The sequence below is a fragment of the Scyliorhinus torazame genome, chromosome 12, assembly GCF_047496885.1.
Source record: "Scyliorhinus torazame isolate Kashiwa2021f chromosome 12, sScyTor2.1, whole genome shotgun sequence".
Lineage (NCBI taxonomy): Eukaryota > Metazoa > Chordata > Chondrichthyes > Carcharhiniformes > Scyliorhinidae > Scyliorhinus > Scyliorhinus torazame.
Window position 1 is genome coordinate 82,032,655 of NC_092718.1, and position 14,929 is coordinate 82,047,583.

The following is a 14,929-nucleotide window of genomic DNA, read 5'->3' on the forward strand; positions in this document are numbered from 1 at the left end:
CTCATCTTTGATAGTTTCAATTGACCTTTCCAGCCTTGATTGGTTTTGGTGGGAGAGAGTATTCCAGATTTCCACCCCACTTTGTATGTGGGAATGCTTCCTGACATTGCCCCCTGAATGACCTGCCTCCAATTTTAAGGTTCTGTCAACACCCATTCTAGTTTTCAGCCAGAAGTGGATGATCCATCTCGGTCTCCTCTGGAGGTCCTCAGCATCACAGGTGTCAGTCTTCAGCCAATAAGCTTCACTCCCATGTGATATCAAGAAATGGCTGAATGCCCTGGATACTGCAAAGGGTATAGGTCCTGACAATATTCCGGCAAAAGTACTGAAGACTTGTGCTCCAGGACACCTATCAAGGATCCATAGCAAAACTGGAGTCAATGGGAATCGGGGGAAACACCCCATTAGTTGGAGTCATGCCTGGCACAAAGGAAGTCCTGAGACATCACTGCAGGAGTTCCTCAAAGAACTCCTAGGCCCAACCATCTTCAGTTGCTTCATCAATGACCTTCCAGCCATCATAAGGTCAGAAGTGGGGATGTTGGCAGATGAAGCAGTCCATGTCCAAATGCAGCAAGACCTGGACACTATCCAGGCTTGGGCTGACAAGTAGCAAAGAATATTCCAGCCACCACAAGTGCCAGGCAATAACCATCTCCGATAAGAGAGAATCTTATCGCTGCATGACATTCAATGGCATTGCAGTCACTGAATCCCCCGCCACCAACATCCTGGCTTGGCCATTGATCTGAAACTTAACTGGACTAGCCATATAAATCGTGTGGCTCCAAGAGTGGGTCAGAGGCTGGGAATTCTGCAGTGAGTAACTCACCTCCTGCCCCCCCCCCCAAAGCCTGTCCACCATCTACAAGGCACAAGTCAGGAGTGTAATGGATTGCTCTCCACTTGCCTGGATGAGCGCAGCTCCAACACTCCAGAAGCTCAACACCACCCAGGACATAACTGCCCTGCTTGCTTGCTCCCCCTTCCACAAACATTCACTCCCTCCACCACCGACGCACAGTGGCAGCCGTGTGTACCATCTACAAGATGCAAGAGGAACTCACAAAGGCTCCTTCGGCAGCACCTTCCAAACCCACAACCACTACCATCTAGAAGGACAAGGGCAGCAGATAATTGGGACCCCCACCACCTGGAGGTTCCCGTCAAGTCACTCACCACCCTGACTTGGAAATATATCGGCCATTCATTCACTATCACTGGGTCAAAACCCTGCAACTCCCTCCCTAACAGCACTGTGGGTGTACCTACACCTCAGGGGCTCCATGAGTTCAAAAAGGCAGCTCACCACCACCTTCTGAAGGGTAATTAGGAATGGGCAATAAATGCTGGCCCACTGAAGTATAACTCGTAACCCTCCTGTGTGACAGAGAGATGGGTTAAACAGATTCTTACGTGCTTTCCCTTGTCCTTCGAGATGGAAGACGTCTTGGGTTTGGGAGATGTTCCTAAGGAACCCTGGTGAGTTATATGCAAAGATAGAAATTAGCAGCGGGAGAAGGCCATTCGGCTCTTCGAGCCTGCTCTGCCATTCATTATGATCATGGCTGATCATCCAACTCCATATGTTGGAGTTGTGGTATGTTGCCTCCCTGGTGCAAGGGTCAAGGATATCTCGGAGCGGCTGCAGGACATCCTTGGGGGGAGGGTGAACAGCCTGCTGTCGTGGTGCACATAGGCACCAACGATATAGGTAAAAAACGGGACGAGGTCCTACAAGCTGTATTTATGGAGTTAGCAGTTAAACTAAAAAGTAGGACCTCAAAGGTAGTAATCTCAGGATTGCTACCAGTGCCACGAGCTAGTCAGAGTAGGAATGTCAGGATAGATAGGATGAATGCGTGGCTCGAGAGATGGTGCAAGAGGGAGGGATTCAAATTCCTGGGACATTGGAACCAGTTCTGGGGGAGGTGGGACCAGTACAAACCGGGCGGTCTGCACCTGGGCAGGACTGGAACCGATGTCCTAGGGGGGGTGTTTGCTAGAGCTGTTGGGGAGAGTTTAAACTAATGTGGCAGGGGGATGGGAACCGATGCAGGAAGTTGGAAGGTAGTAAAACAGGGACAGAAACAAAAGGCAGTAAGGGGGAAAGTGTAAGGCAGAGAAGCCATAGTCAAAAATCAAAAAGGGCGACAGTACAAGGTACAGTGACTGAGGGGAGCTCAGTGAATAGGACCAGGAATACTAAAAGGAATAAAACGGGAAGTGAAAACATTAATGGCAAGCGATGCGGCAGGTTGTTACATGAAGATGTGAGTTCAACGACAAGGAAAATTAGGAGAAAGGTTAAGAGGAAATATAACTTAGGAGAGGTTACTGATCGAGGTGTTAAGATTCAGAACAGAGGTAAAAAGCCAACATAAGTGTGCTTTACCTGAATGCTCGTAGTATTCAGAATAAGGTAAATGAGTTGATGGCGCAAATCATCGTGAATGACTATGATTTAGTGGCCATTACTTTTTTTAAAAATATATTTTATTCAAGTTTTCAAACACAATTTTTCCACTTTACAAATCAACGTAAAAATAACACAATAGCTAATAAGTAACCTTATTTAAATAAAATAGTGAACTAACGAAGTAATAAAAAAATATATAGTGCTCACCCCCCCCCCCCCCCCCCCCCCCTCTGGGCTGCTGCTGATCTATTTTCTCTTATCGTTCCGCGAGATAGTCAAGGAACGGTTGCCACCGCCTGGAGAACCCCTGAACCGATCCTCTCAACGCAAACTTCATCCGTTCCAGTGTTATGAACCCTGCCATATCGTTTATCCAGGCCTCCACGCCGGGGGGTTTCGCTTCCTTCCACATGAGTAAGATCCTTCGCCGGGCTACCAGGGATGCAAAGGCCAGAATATCGGCCTCTTTCGCCTCCTGCACTCCCGGCTCTTCCACTATCCCAAATATCGCTAACCCCCAGCCTGGCTTGACCCGGACCTTCACCACCTTTGAAATCACCCTTGCCACTCCCCTCCAGTACTCATCCAGTGCCGGACCAGAACATGTGTGTGTGGTTCGCCGGGCTTCCCACGCACCTCCCGCACCTGTCCTCCACTCCGAAGAACCTGCTCAGTCTTGCTCCCGTCATGTGTGCTCTGTGTAGAACCTTGAATTGTATCAGGCTAAGCCTGGCACACGAGGAATAGGAATTTACCCTACTTAGGGCATCAGCCCACAGCCCCTCCTCAATCTCCTCCCCCAGCTCCTCCTCCCATTTACCCTTCAGCTCCTCTACCAGCGCCTCCCCCTCCTCTCTCATCTCCTGATATATTTCGGTCACTTTGCCCTCCCCGACCCATACCCCCGAAATCACTCTATCCTGGATCCCCTGTGTCGGGAGCAGCGGAAATTCCCTCACCTGTTGCCTCGTAAACGCCCTCACTTGCATATACCTGAAGATATTCCCCGGGGGCAACTCTTACTTTTCCTCCAGCGCTCCCAGGCTCGCAAACTCCCCATCAATAAGCAAGTCTCTCAATCTCCTAATTCCTGTCCGATGCCAGCTCTGGAACCCTCCGTCCATCCTTCCTGGGACAAACCTATGGTTTTTCCTGATCGGGGACCACACCGAGGCACCCGTCACCCCCCTGTGTCGCCTCCATTGCCCCCAGATCCTTACGGTTGCCACCACCACTGGGTTTGTGGTAAACCTTTTCGGGGAGAGCGGCAGCGGCGCCGTCACCAGCGCCTTTAGGCTCGTTCCTTTACAGGACGCCATCTCCAGCCTCTTCCACGCCGCCCCCTCTCCCTCCCTCATCCACTTACAAACCATCGCCACATTGGTGGCCCAGTAGTAGTCGTCCAGATTCGGCAACGCCAGTCCCCCTCTGTCCTTGCTGCGCTGCAGGAACCCCCTCCTTACCCTCGGGGTCTTCCCTGCCCACACAAAACTCATCACACTCCTGTCTATTTTCTTGAAAAAGCCTTCGTGATCAGAATGGGGAGACATTGAAACACGAAAAGAAACCTTGGGAGGACCATCATCTTGATCGCCTGCACTCTGCCCGCCAGTGAGAGCGGCAGCATATCCCACCTCTTGAAATCCTCCTCCATCTGCTCCACCAGCTGCGTCAGATTGAGTTTGTGTAGAGTTCCCCAGCTCCTGGCTACCTGAATCCCAAAATATCGGAAGCTCCTTTCCACTCTCCTTAACGGCAGGGCGTCTATTCCCCTTCCCTGATCCCAAGGGTGTACTACGAAAAGCTCACTCTTACCCATATTTAGCCTGTATCTCGAAAAATCTCCAAACTCCCTCAATATGTGCATAACCTCTGTCATCCCCTCTACAGGATCCACCACATATAACAGTAGGTAATCTGCATAGAGTGACACTCGATGTTCCTCTCCCCCTCTAACCACCCCCCTCCATTTCTTAGAGTCTCTCAACGCTATGGCCTGTGGTTCAATTGCCAATGCGAACAGTAATGGGGACAGGGGGCACCCCCGCCTTGTCCCCCTATGTAACTGAAAATACTCCGATCTTTGCCAATTTGTGACTACACTTGCCACTGGGGCCCCGTATAGGAGTTTGACGCAACCGACAAACCCCTCCCCGAACCCAAACCTCCTCAACACCTCCCATAGATACTCCCACTCTACCCTATCGAATGCCTTCTCTGCATCCATCGCCACCACTATCTCTGCCTCCCCCTCCACTGGGGGCATCATTATCACCCCCAACAGCCGTCATGCGTTGACATTCAGTTGTCTCCCCTTTACAAACCCTGTCTGGTCTTCATGCACCACCCCCGGGACACAATCCTCGATCCTCGTCGCCAGCACTTTTGCCAGCAGCTTGGCGTCTACATTCAGGAGTGAGATAGGCCTATATGACCCGCATTGCAGCTGATCTTTATCCCGCTTCAGGATTAGTGATATCGTCGCCTCCGACATTGTCGGGGGTAGCGTCCCCCCTTCTCTGGCCTCATTAAAGGTTCTCACCAGCAGCGGGGCCAACAAGTCCACATATTTCCTGTAAAATTCCACCGGGAACCCGTCTGGTCCCGGGGCCTTCCCTGCCTGCATGTTCCCCAGCCCTTTGGTCACCTCGTCCACCCCAATTGGCGCCCCCAGACCTGCCACCTCCTGCTCCTCCACCCTCGGGAACCTTAGTTGGTCCAGAAACTGCTGCATCCCCTCTTTTCCCTCCGTGGGTTGGGACCTATATAACCTCTCATAAAAGGTCTTAAACGCCTCATTTACCTTCCCTGCTCTCCGCTCCGTATTTCCCGTTTCATCCCTGACTCCCCCAATTTCCTTCGCCGCTATCCTCTTACAAAGCTGGTGGGCCAGCAGCTGGCTCGCCTTTTCCCCAGATTCGTATCTCATCCCCTGTGCCTTCCTCCACTGTGCCTCTGCCTTTCCTGTGGTCAGCAGGTCAAACTCCGTCTGAAGTCTTCGCCTCTCTCTATATAGTCATTCGTCCGGGGCCTCCGCATATCTTTTATCCACCCTCAAAATCTCCCCCACTAATCTCGCCCTTTCTTTGCCCTCTTTTTTCTCCTTGTAAGCCCTAATGGAGATCAACTCTCCCCTAACCACCGCCTTCAGCGCTTCCCATACTACCCCCACCTGGATCTCACCATCATCATTGGCCTCCAGGTACCTCTCAATACATCCCCGCACCCTTCCACAGACCCCCTCATCCGCCAATAATCCCACATCCAGTCGCCAGAGTGGGCGCTGTTCCCTCTCCTCTCCTAATTCCAGATCCACCCAGTGCGGGGCATAGTCTGAAACGGCTATGGCCGAGTACTCCGTTCCTGCCACCTTCGAGATCAGTGCCCTGCTCAAAACAAAGAAATCTATTCGGGAGTATACCTTGTGGACACGGGAGAAAAAGGAGAACTCTTTGGCCAACGGCCTAGCAAATCTCCATGGATCCACTCCCCCCATTTGCTCCATGAACCCCCTAAGCACCTTGGCCGCTGCCGGCCTTCTTCCGGTCCTGGATCCAGACCGATCTAACCCTGGATCCAGCACAGTATTGAAATCCCCCTCCCATTACCAGGCTTCCCACCTCCAGGTCCGGGATACGTCCCAGCATCCGCTTCATAAATCCCGCGTCATCCCAGTTCGGGGCATATACATTTACCAGCACGACCTCCTTTCCCTGCAATCTACCACTCACCATCACATATCTACCCCCGTTGTCCACCACTATATTCCTAGCCTCGATCGACACCCGTTTTCCACAAATATCGTCACCCCTCTATTTTTCGCGTCCAACCCTGAGTGGAACACCTGTCCCACCCATCCTTTCCTTATCCTAACCTGATCCGCCACCTTCAGATGCGTCTCCTGAAGCATGACCACATCTGCCTTCAGTCTTTTTAAGTGCGCGTTTAGTGGCCATTACTGAAACATGGTTAAAGGATGGTCACGACTGGGAGTTAAATATCCGAGGGTATCAAACTATTCGGAAGGGCAGACTGGATGGTAAGGGAGGTGGTGTAGCTCTGTTATTTAAGAATGACATCCGGGCAACAGTAAGGGATGACATCGGTGCTATGGAGGATAAGGTTGAATCCATTTGGGTGGAAATCAGGAATAGTAAGGCGAAAAAGTCACTGATAGGAGTAGTCTATAGGCCACCAAATAGTAACATTATGGTGGGGCAGGCAATAAACAAAGAAATAACTGATGCATGTAGAAATGGTACAACAGTTATCATGGGGGATTCTAATCTACATGTCGACTGGTTTAACCAGGTCGGTCAAGGCAGCCTTGAGGAGGAGCTTATAGAATGTATCCGCGATAGTTTCCTAGAACAGTATGTAATGGAACCTACGAGGGAACAAGCGGTCCTTATCTGGTTCTGTGTAATGAGACAGGATTGATTCAGGATCTCATAGTTAGGGATCCTCTCGGAAGGAGCGATCACAATATGGTGGAATTTAAAATACAGATGGAGGGTGAGAAGGTAAAATCAAGCACTAGTGTTTTGTGCTTAAACAAAGGAGATTACAATGGGATGAGAGAAGAACTAGCTAAGGTAGACTGGGAGCAAAGACTTTATGGTGAAACAGTTGAGGACCAGTTGATGACTAAGTGATTTTTCACAGTGCTCAGCAAAGGTTTATACCAATAAAAAGGAAGGACGGTAAAAAGAGGGAAAATCGACCGTGGATATCAAAGAAAATAAGGGAGAGTATCAAATTGAAGGAAAAATCATACAAAGTAGCAAAGATCAGTGGGAGACTAGAGGACTGGGAAATCTTTAGGGGCAACAGAAGGCTACTAAAAAAGCTATAAAGAAGAGTAAGATAGATTATGAGAGTAAACTTGCTCAGAATGTAAAAACAGATAGTAAAAGTTTCGACAAATATATTAAAAAAAAGAGTGGCTAAGGTAAATATTGGTCCTTTAGAGGATGAGAAGGGAGATTTAATAATGGGAGATGAGGAAATGGCTGAGGAACTGAACAGGTTTTTGGGTCGGTCTTCACAGTGGAAGACACAAATAACATGCCAGTGACTGATGGAAATGAGGCTAAGACAGGTGAGGACCTTGAGAGGCTTGTTATCACCAAGGAGGTAGTGATGGGCAAGCTAATGGGGCTAAAGGTAGACAAGTCTCCTGGACCTGATGGAATGCATCCCAGAGTGCTAAAAGAGATGGCTAGGGAAATTGCAAATGCGCTAGTGATAATTTACCAAAATTCACTAGCCTCTGGGGTGGTCCCCGCAGATTGGAAATTAGCAAACGTGACACCACTGTTTAAAAAAGGAGGTAGGCAGAGAGCGGGTAATTATAGGCCAGTGAGCTTAACTTCGGTAGTAGGGAAGATGCTAGAATCTATCATCAAGGAAGAAATAGCGAGGCATCTGGATGGAAATTGTCCCATTGGGCAGACGCAGCATGGGTTCATAATGGGCAGGTCGTGCCTAACTAATTTAGTGGAATTTTTTGAGGACATTAACAGTGCGGTAGATAACGGGGAGCCAATGGATGTGGTATATCTGGATTTCCAGAAAGCCTTTGACAAGGTGCCACACAAAAGGTTGCTGCATAAGATAAAGATGCATGGCATTAAGGGGAAAGTAGTAGCATGGATAGAGGATTGGTTAATTAATAGAAAGAAAACAGTGGGGATTAATGGGTGTTTCTCTGGTTGGCAATCAGTAGCTAGTGGTGTCCCTCAGGGATCAGTGTTGGGTTCACAACTGTTCACAATTTACATAGGTGATTTGGAGTTGGGGACCAAGGGCAATGTGTCCAAGTTTGCAGACGACACTAAGATAAGTGGTAAAGCAAAAAGTGCAGAGGATACTGGAAGTCTGCAGAGGGATTTGGATAGGCTAAGTGAATGGGCTAGGGTCTGGCAGATGGAATACAATGTTGACAAATGTGAGGTTATCCATTTTGGTAGGAATAACAGCAAAAGGGATTATTATTTAAATGATAAAATATTAAAACATGCTGCTGTGCAGAGAGACCTGGGTGTGCTAGTGCATGAGTCGCAAAAAGTTGGTTTACAGGTGCAACAGGTGATTAAGAAGGCAAATGGAATTTTGTCCTTCATTGCTAGAGGGATGGAGTTTAAGACTAGGGAGGTTATGCTGCAATTGTATAAGGCGTTAGTGAGGCCACACCTGGAGTATTGTGTTCAGTTTTGGTCTCCTTACTTGAGAAAGGACGTACTGGCACTGGAGGGTGTGCAGAGGAGATTCACTAGGTTAATCCCAGAGCTGAAGGGGTTGGATTACGAGGAGAGGTTGAGTAGACTGGGACTGTACTTGTTGGAATTTAGAAGGATGAGGGGGGATCTTATAGAAACATATAAGATTATGAAGGGAATAGATAGGATAGATGCGGGCAGGTTGTTTCCACTGGCGGGTGAAAGCAGAACTAGGGGGCATAGCCTCAAAATAAGGGGAAGTAGATTTAGGACTGAGTTTAGGAGGAACTTCTTCACCCAAAGGGTTGTGAATCTATGGAATTCCTTGTCCAGTGAAGCAGTAGAGGCTCCTTCATTAAATGTTTTTAAGATAAAGATAGATAGTTTTTTGAAGAATAAAGGGATTAAGGGTTATGGTGTTCGGGCCGGAAAGTGGAGCTGAGTCCACAAAAGATCAGCCATGATCTCATTGAATGGTGGAGCAGGCTCGAGGGGCCAGATGGCCTACTCCTGCTCCTCGTTCTTATGTTCTTATACCCAAATCCCACTTTCACCCCATATCCCTTGATCCCCTTCACTCCAAGTGCTATGTCTCACTGCTCCTTTAAGAACACACAATGTTTTGGCCTCAACTACCATCTAACAAGTTCCACAGGTTCACCACTCTCTGGGTGAAGACATTTCTCCTCATCTCTGTCCTACATGGTCCATCCCATATCCTCAGACTATGACCCCTGGTTCTGGACACCCCCACCCTGCATCGTGTCGATGTTACACACGGCTGTTACTGTGCATCAGTGGTGGAGGCAGCGAACGTTGGTAGTGGCAGTTAGATTCAGGAGTTTTCATTCTCGATCATCTTGAAGGCACCTCGAGGGATGGGAATTTTCAGTTCCTACTCAAGCACTCGACGGCCACGAGCTGGGTCCAAGAGGAAGGCGGGCGGAGACTGATGACCTGGCCTTTGTGCAAGAGTTGGGTCACAAGTGCGAGAGTGGGCAGCTGGGGTCCTGTTCGAGCGGCAGCTCGATCCGGAGTGTGGTGCAACCGTGCCATGTGTTTCCATGGTGACCTGTTATTTCTCTCCACAGGAAAGAAGACCCAGATCTGAGCAACATGTACGTGACTCTTCAATTAAACCACCCACCCACCCCCTCCTATCGAACTTGCTGAAAATTAGTGAGGGCGGGAGCAAGGGAGGGAGCCACATTCAGTTATATGTTCACCCCAACCTCCAGCTCCCCTTCAGCTGTCTGTCCTCACACACCAGAAACGGAAAGAAGCAAGAGTCGAACGAAAGGGAGACCTACCCACAATCCCGCCCTCCCTCGCTCCCGCCCTCCCTCGCTCCCGCCCTCCGTCGCTCCTGCCCTCCCTCGCTCCCATTCTCCTTCGCTCCCGTTCTCCCACCCTCCCGCCCTTCCTCGCTCCCGCCCTCCCTCGCTCCCATTCTCCTTCGCTCCCTCGCTCCCGCGCTTCCTCGCTCCCCCCTTCCCTCGCTCCCCCCTTCCCTCGCTCCCCCCTTCCCTCGCTCCCCCCTTCCCTCGCTCCCCGCCTTCCCTCGCTCCCACTCTCCCTCGCTCCCGCCCTCCCTCGCTCCCATTCTCCTTCGCTCCCGTTCTCCCACCCTCCCGCCATTCCTCGCTCCCGCCTTCCCTCGCTCCCGCCCTCCCTCGCTCCCATTCTCCTTCGCTCCCTCACTCCCGCCCTTCCTCGCTCCCGCCCTTCCTCGCTCCTGCCCTTCCTCGCTCCCGCCTTCCCTCGCTCCCCCCTTCCCTCGCTCCCCCCTTCCCTCGCTCCCCGCCTTCCCTCGCTCCCACTCTCCCTCGCTCCTGCCCTCCCTCGCTCCCATTCTCCTTCGCTCCCACCCTCCCGCCCTTCCTCGCTCCCGCCTTCCCTCGCTCCCGCCCTCACTCGCTCCCATTCTCCTTCGCTCCCTCACTCCCGCCCTTCCTCGCTCCCCGCCCTTCCTCGCTCCCGCCCTTCCTCGCTCCCGCCTTCCCTCGCTCCCCCTTCCCTCGCTCCCGCCTTCCCTCGCTCCCACTCTCCCTCGCTCCCGTTCTCTCTCGCTCACGTTCTCCCTCGCTCCCGTTCTCCCTCGCTCCCGTTCTCCCTCGCTCCCGCCCTTCCTCGCTCCCGCCCTTCCTCGCTCCCGCCCTCCGTCGCTCCCGCCATCGCTCCCGTCCTCCCTCGCTCCCGTCCTCCCTCGCTCCCGCTATCCCTCGCTCCCGCCTGCCCTTGCTCCCGCCCTTCCTCGCTCCCGCTCTCCCTCACTCCCGTTCTCCCAAGCACCCACCTTCCCTCGCTCCCACCTTCCCTCGCTCCCGCCCTCCCTCACTTCCACCCTCCCTCGCACCCACTCTCCCTCGCTCCCGTCCTCCCTCGCTCCCGCCGTCCCTCGCTCCCGCCCTTCCTCACACGCGCCTTCCCTCGCTCGCTCCCGCCCTTCTTCGCTCCCGCCTTCCCTCGCACCCACTCTCCCTCGCTCCCGTTCTCCCTCACTCCCGTTCTCCCTCGCTCCCGCCGTCCCTCGCTCCCGCCGTCCCTCGCTCCCGCCCAACCTCGCTCCCACCTTCCCTCGCTCCCACCTTCCCTCGCTCCCACCCTCCCTCACTTCCGCCCTCCCTCGCTCCCACTCTCCCTCGCTTCCGTCTTCCCTCGCTCCCGCCGTCCCTCGCTCCCGCCGTCCCTCGCTCCCGCCGTCCCTCGCTCCCGCCGTCCCTCGCTCCCGCCGTCCCTCGCTCCCGCCGTCCCTCGCTCCCGCCCTTCCTCGCTCCCGCCCTTCCTCACACCCGCCCTTCCTCACGCCCGCCTTCCCTCGTTCCCGCCCTCCCTCGCTCCCGCCCTTCCTCGCTCCCGCCCTTCCTCGCTCCCGCCTTCCCTCGCTCCCGCCTTCCCTCGCTCCCACTCTCCTTCGCTCCCGTTCTCCCTCGCTCCCGTTCTCCCTCGCTCCCGCCCTTCCTCGCTCCCGCCGTCCCTCGCTCCCGCCGTCCCTCGCTCCCGCCTTCCCTCGCTCCCGCCCTTCCTCGCTCCCGCCCTTCCTCGCTCCCGCCTTCCCTCGCTCCCGCCTTACCTCGCTCCAACTCTCCTTCGCTCCCGTTCTCCCTCGCTCCCGTTCTCCCTCGCTCCCGCCCTTCCTCGCTCCCGCCGTCCCTCGCTCCCGCCGTCCCTCGCTCCCGCCTTCCCTCGCTCCCGCCCTCCCTCGCTCCCGCCCTCGCTCGTTTGCCCCCGCCCTCCCTTGCTCCCGCCCTCGCTCCCGTCCTCCCTCGCTCCCGTCCTCCCTCGCTCCCGTCCTCCCTCGCTCCCGCCCGCCCTCGCTCCCGCCCGCCCTCGCTCCCGCTCTCCCTCATTCTCGTTCTCCCTCGCTCCCGCCTTCCCTCACTCCCGCCTTCCCTCGCTCCCGCCTTCCCTCGCTCCCACCGTCCCTCGCTTCCACCCTCCCTCGCTCCTGCCCTCCCTCGCTCCCGTTCTCCCTCGCTCCCGCCCTTACTCGCTCCCGCCCTTACTCGTTCCCGCCCTTACTCGCTCCCGCCCTCCCTCGCTCGCTCCCGCCCTCCCCCGCTCCCTCCCTCGTTCCCTCCCTCGCTCCCGCCCTCCCTCGCTCCCGCACTTGCTCCCGCCCTCCCTAGCTCCCTCGCTCCCGCCCTCCCTCGCTCCCGCCCTCCCTCGCTCCCGCCCTCCCTCGCTCCCGCCCTCCCTCGCCCTCGCCCGCCCTCGCTCCTGCCCTTCCTCGCTCCCCGCCTTCCCTCGCTCCCGCCTTCCCTCGCTCCCGCCCTCCCTCCCTCCCGCCCTCACTCGCTCCCACCCTCCCTCGCTCCCCTTCCCGCTCTCTCCCCTTCCCACTCTCTCTCGCCCTCCCGCTTACGCTCCCCTTCCCGCTCTCTCTCCCCTTCCCGCTCACGCTCCCCTTCCCGCTCTCTCTCCCCTTCCCGCTCTCTCCCCTTCCCACTCTCTCTCGCCCTCCCGCTCTCTCTCCCCTTCCCGCTCTCTCCCCTTCCCGCTCTCTCTCCCCTTCCCGCTCTCTCTCCCCTTCCCGCTCTCTCCCCTTCCCGCTCTCTCCCCTTCCCGCTCTCTCCCCTTCCCGCTCTCTCCCACTCCCCGCTCTCTCCCCCTCCCGCTCTCTCCCCCTCCGCTCTCTCCCCCTCCGCTCTCTCCCCCTCCGCTCTCTCCCCCTCCCGCTCTCTCCCCCTCCGCTCTCTCCCCCTCCGCTCTCTCCCCCTCCGCTCTCTCCCCCTCCGCTCTCTCCTCCTCCTGCTCTCTCCCCCTCCGCTCTCTCCTCCTCCCGCTCTCTCCCCCTCCGCTCTCTCCCCCTCCGCTCACTCCTCCTCCCGCTCTCTCTTCATCCCGCTCTCTCTTCATCCCGCTCTCTCTCTCCCCCGCTCTCTCCTCCTCCCGCTCTCTCCTCCTCCCGCTCTCTCCTCCTCCCGCTCTCTCCTCCTCCCGCTCTCTCTCCCCCCTGCTCTCACTCCGCCCACTCTCTCTCCCCCTCCCGCTCTCTCCCCCTCCCGCTCTCTCCCCCTCCCGCTCTCTCCCCCTCCCGCTCTCTCCCCCTCCCGCTCTCTCCCCCTCCCGCTCTCTCCCCCTCCCGCTCTCTCCCCCTCCCGCTCTCTCCCCCTCCCGCTCTCTCCCCCTCCCGCTCTCTCCCCCTCCCGCTCTCTCCCCCTCCCGCTCTCTCCCCCTCCCGCTCTCTCCCCCTCCCGATCTCTCCCCCTCCCGCTCTCTCCCCCTCCCGCTCTCTCCCCCTCCCGCTCTCTTTCCCCCCTGCTCTCTTTCCCCCCCGCTCTCTCTCCCGCACGCTTTCTCCTCCTCCCACCCTCTCTCCTCCACCTGGTCTCTCCCCCTCCTCTCTCTCCTCCTGCCGCCCTCTCCTCCTCCCACTCTCTTCCCCTCCGCTCTCTCCTCCTCCGCTCTCTCCTCCTCCCGCTCTCTCCTCCTCCCGCTCTCTCTCTCTCCTCCTCCCGCTCTCTCTCTCTCCTCCTCCCGCTCTCTCTCCTCCTCCCGCTCTCTCTCCTCCTCCCGCTCTTTCTCCTCCTCCCGCTCTTTCTCCTCCTCCCGCTCTCTCTCTCTCCCTCCCGCTCTCTCTCCCTCCCACTCTCCTCCTCCCACTCTTTCTCCCCATCCCGCTCCCTGTCTCTCCCCCTCCCTCTCTCTGTCTCTCTCCGCCTCCCGCTCTCTCTCCTCCTCCCGCTCTCTCCTTCTCCCGCTCTCTCCTCCTCCCGCGCTCTCTCCTCCTCCCACTCTCTCCTCCTCCCACTCTCTCCTTCTCCCACTCTCTCCTCCTCCCGCTCTCTCCTCCTCCCGCTCTTCCCCCTGCTCTCTCTCCGCCCACTCTCTCCCCCTCCCGCTCTCTCTCCTCCCGCTCTCTCCTCCTCCCGCTCTCTCCCCCTCCCGCTCCCTCTCCCCCCCGCTCCCTCTCCCCCCCCGCTCCCTCTCCCCCCCGCTCCCTCTCCCCCCCGCTCCCTCTCCCCCCCGCTCCCTCTCCCCCCCGCTCCCTCTCCCCCCCGCTCCCTCTCCCCCCCGCTCCCTCTCCCCCCCGCTCCCTCTCCCCCCCGCTCCCTCTCCCCCCCGCTCCCTCTCCCCCCCGCTCCCTCTCCCCCCCGCTCTCTCTCCCCCCCGCTCTCTCTCCCTCACGCTCTCTCCTCCTCTCGCCTTCTCTCCTCCTCCTGGTCTCTCCCCCTCCTCCTGCCGCCCTCTCCTCCTCCCACTCTCTTCCCCTCCGCTCTCTCTCTCCTCCTTCCGCACTCTCTCCTCCTCCCCCGCTCTCTCTCCTCCTCCCCCACTCTCTCCTCCTCCCGCTCTCTCCTCCTCCCGCTCTCTCCTCCTCCCGCTCTCTCTCCTCCTCCCGCTCTCTCTCCTCCTCCCGCTCTCTCCCCTCCTCCCGCTCACTCTCCTCCTCCCGCTCTCTCTCTCTCCCTCCGGCTCTCTCTCCCTCCCACTCTCTCCTCCTCCCGCTCTTTCTCCCCATCCCGCTCCCTGTCTCTCCCCCTCCCTCTTTCTGTCTCTCTCCGCCTCCCGCTCTCTCTCCCCCCTCCCGCTCTCTCTCTCTCCCTCCCGCTCTCTCTCTTTCCCCCTCCCGCTCTCTCTCTCTCCCCCTCCCGCTCTCTCTCTCTCCCCCTCCCGCTCTCTCTCCCCCTCCCGCTCTCTCTTTCCCCCTCCCGCTCTCTCTTTCCCCCTCCCGCTCTCTCCCTCTCTCCCCCTCCCGCTCTCTCCCTCTCTCCCCCTCCCGTTCTCTCTCTCCTTCTGCCGCTCTCTCTCCTCCTGCCGCTCTCTCTCCTCCTGCCGCTCT

The 14,929-nt window shown here is 56.6% G+C and overlaps 1 protein-coding gene across 2 annotated transcripts in view; it reads left to right on the forward strand.

Moving 5' to 3' along the window:
• The window catches only part of usf2l (upstream transcription factor 2, c-fos interacting-like), a 568,951-nt gene that overhangs the window by 504,875 nt on the left and 49,147 nt on the right, over window positions 1–14,929 (forward strand). For both annotated transcript variants that reach the window (XM_072468923.1, XM_072468924.1), the window contains one exon: window positions 9,735–9,761. In XM_072468923.1, coding sequence (XP_072325024.1) covers window positions 9,735–9,761 — 27 coding nt within the window. The remainder of the gene's footprint in view (window positions 1–9,734; window positions 9,762–14,929) is intronic.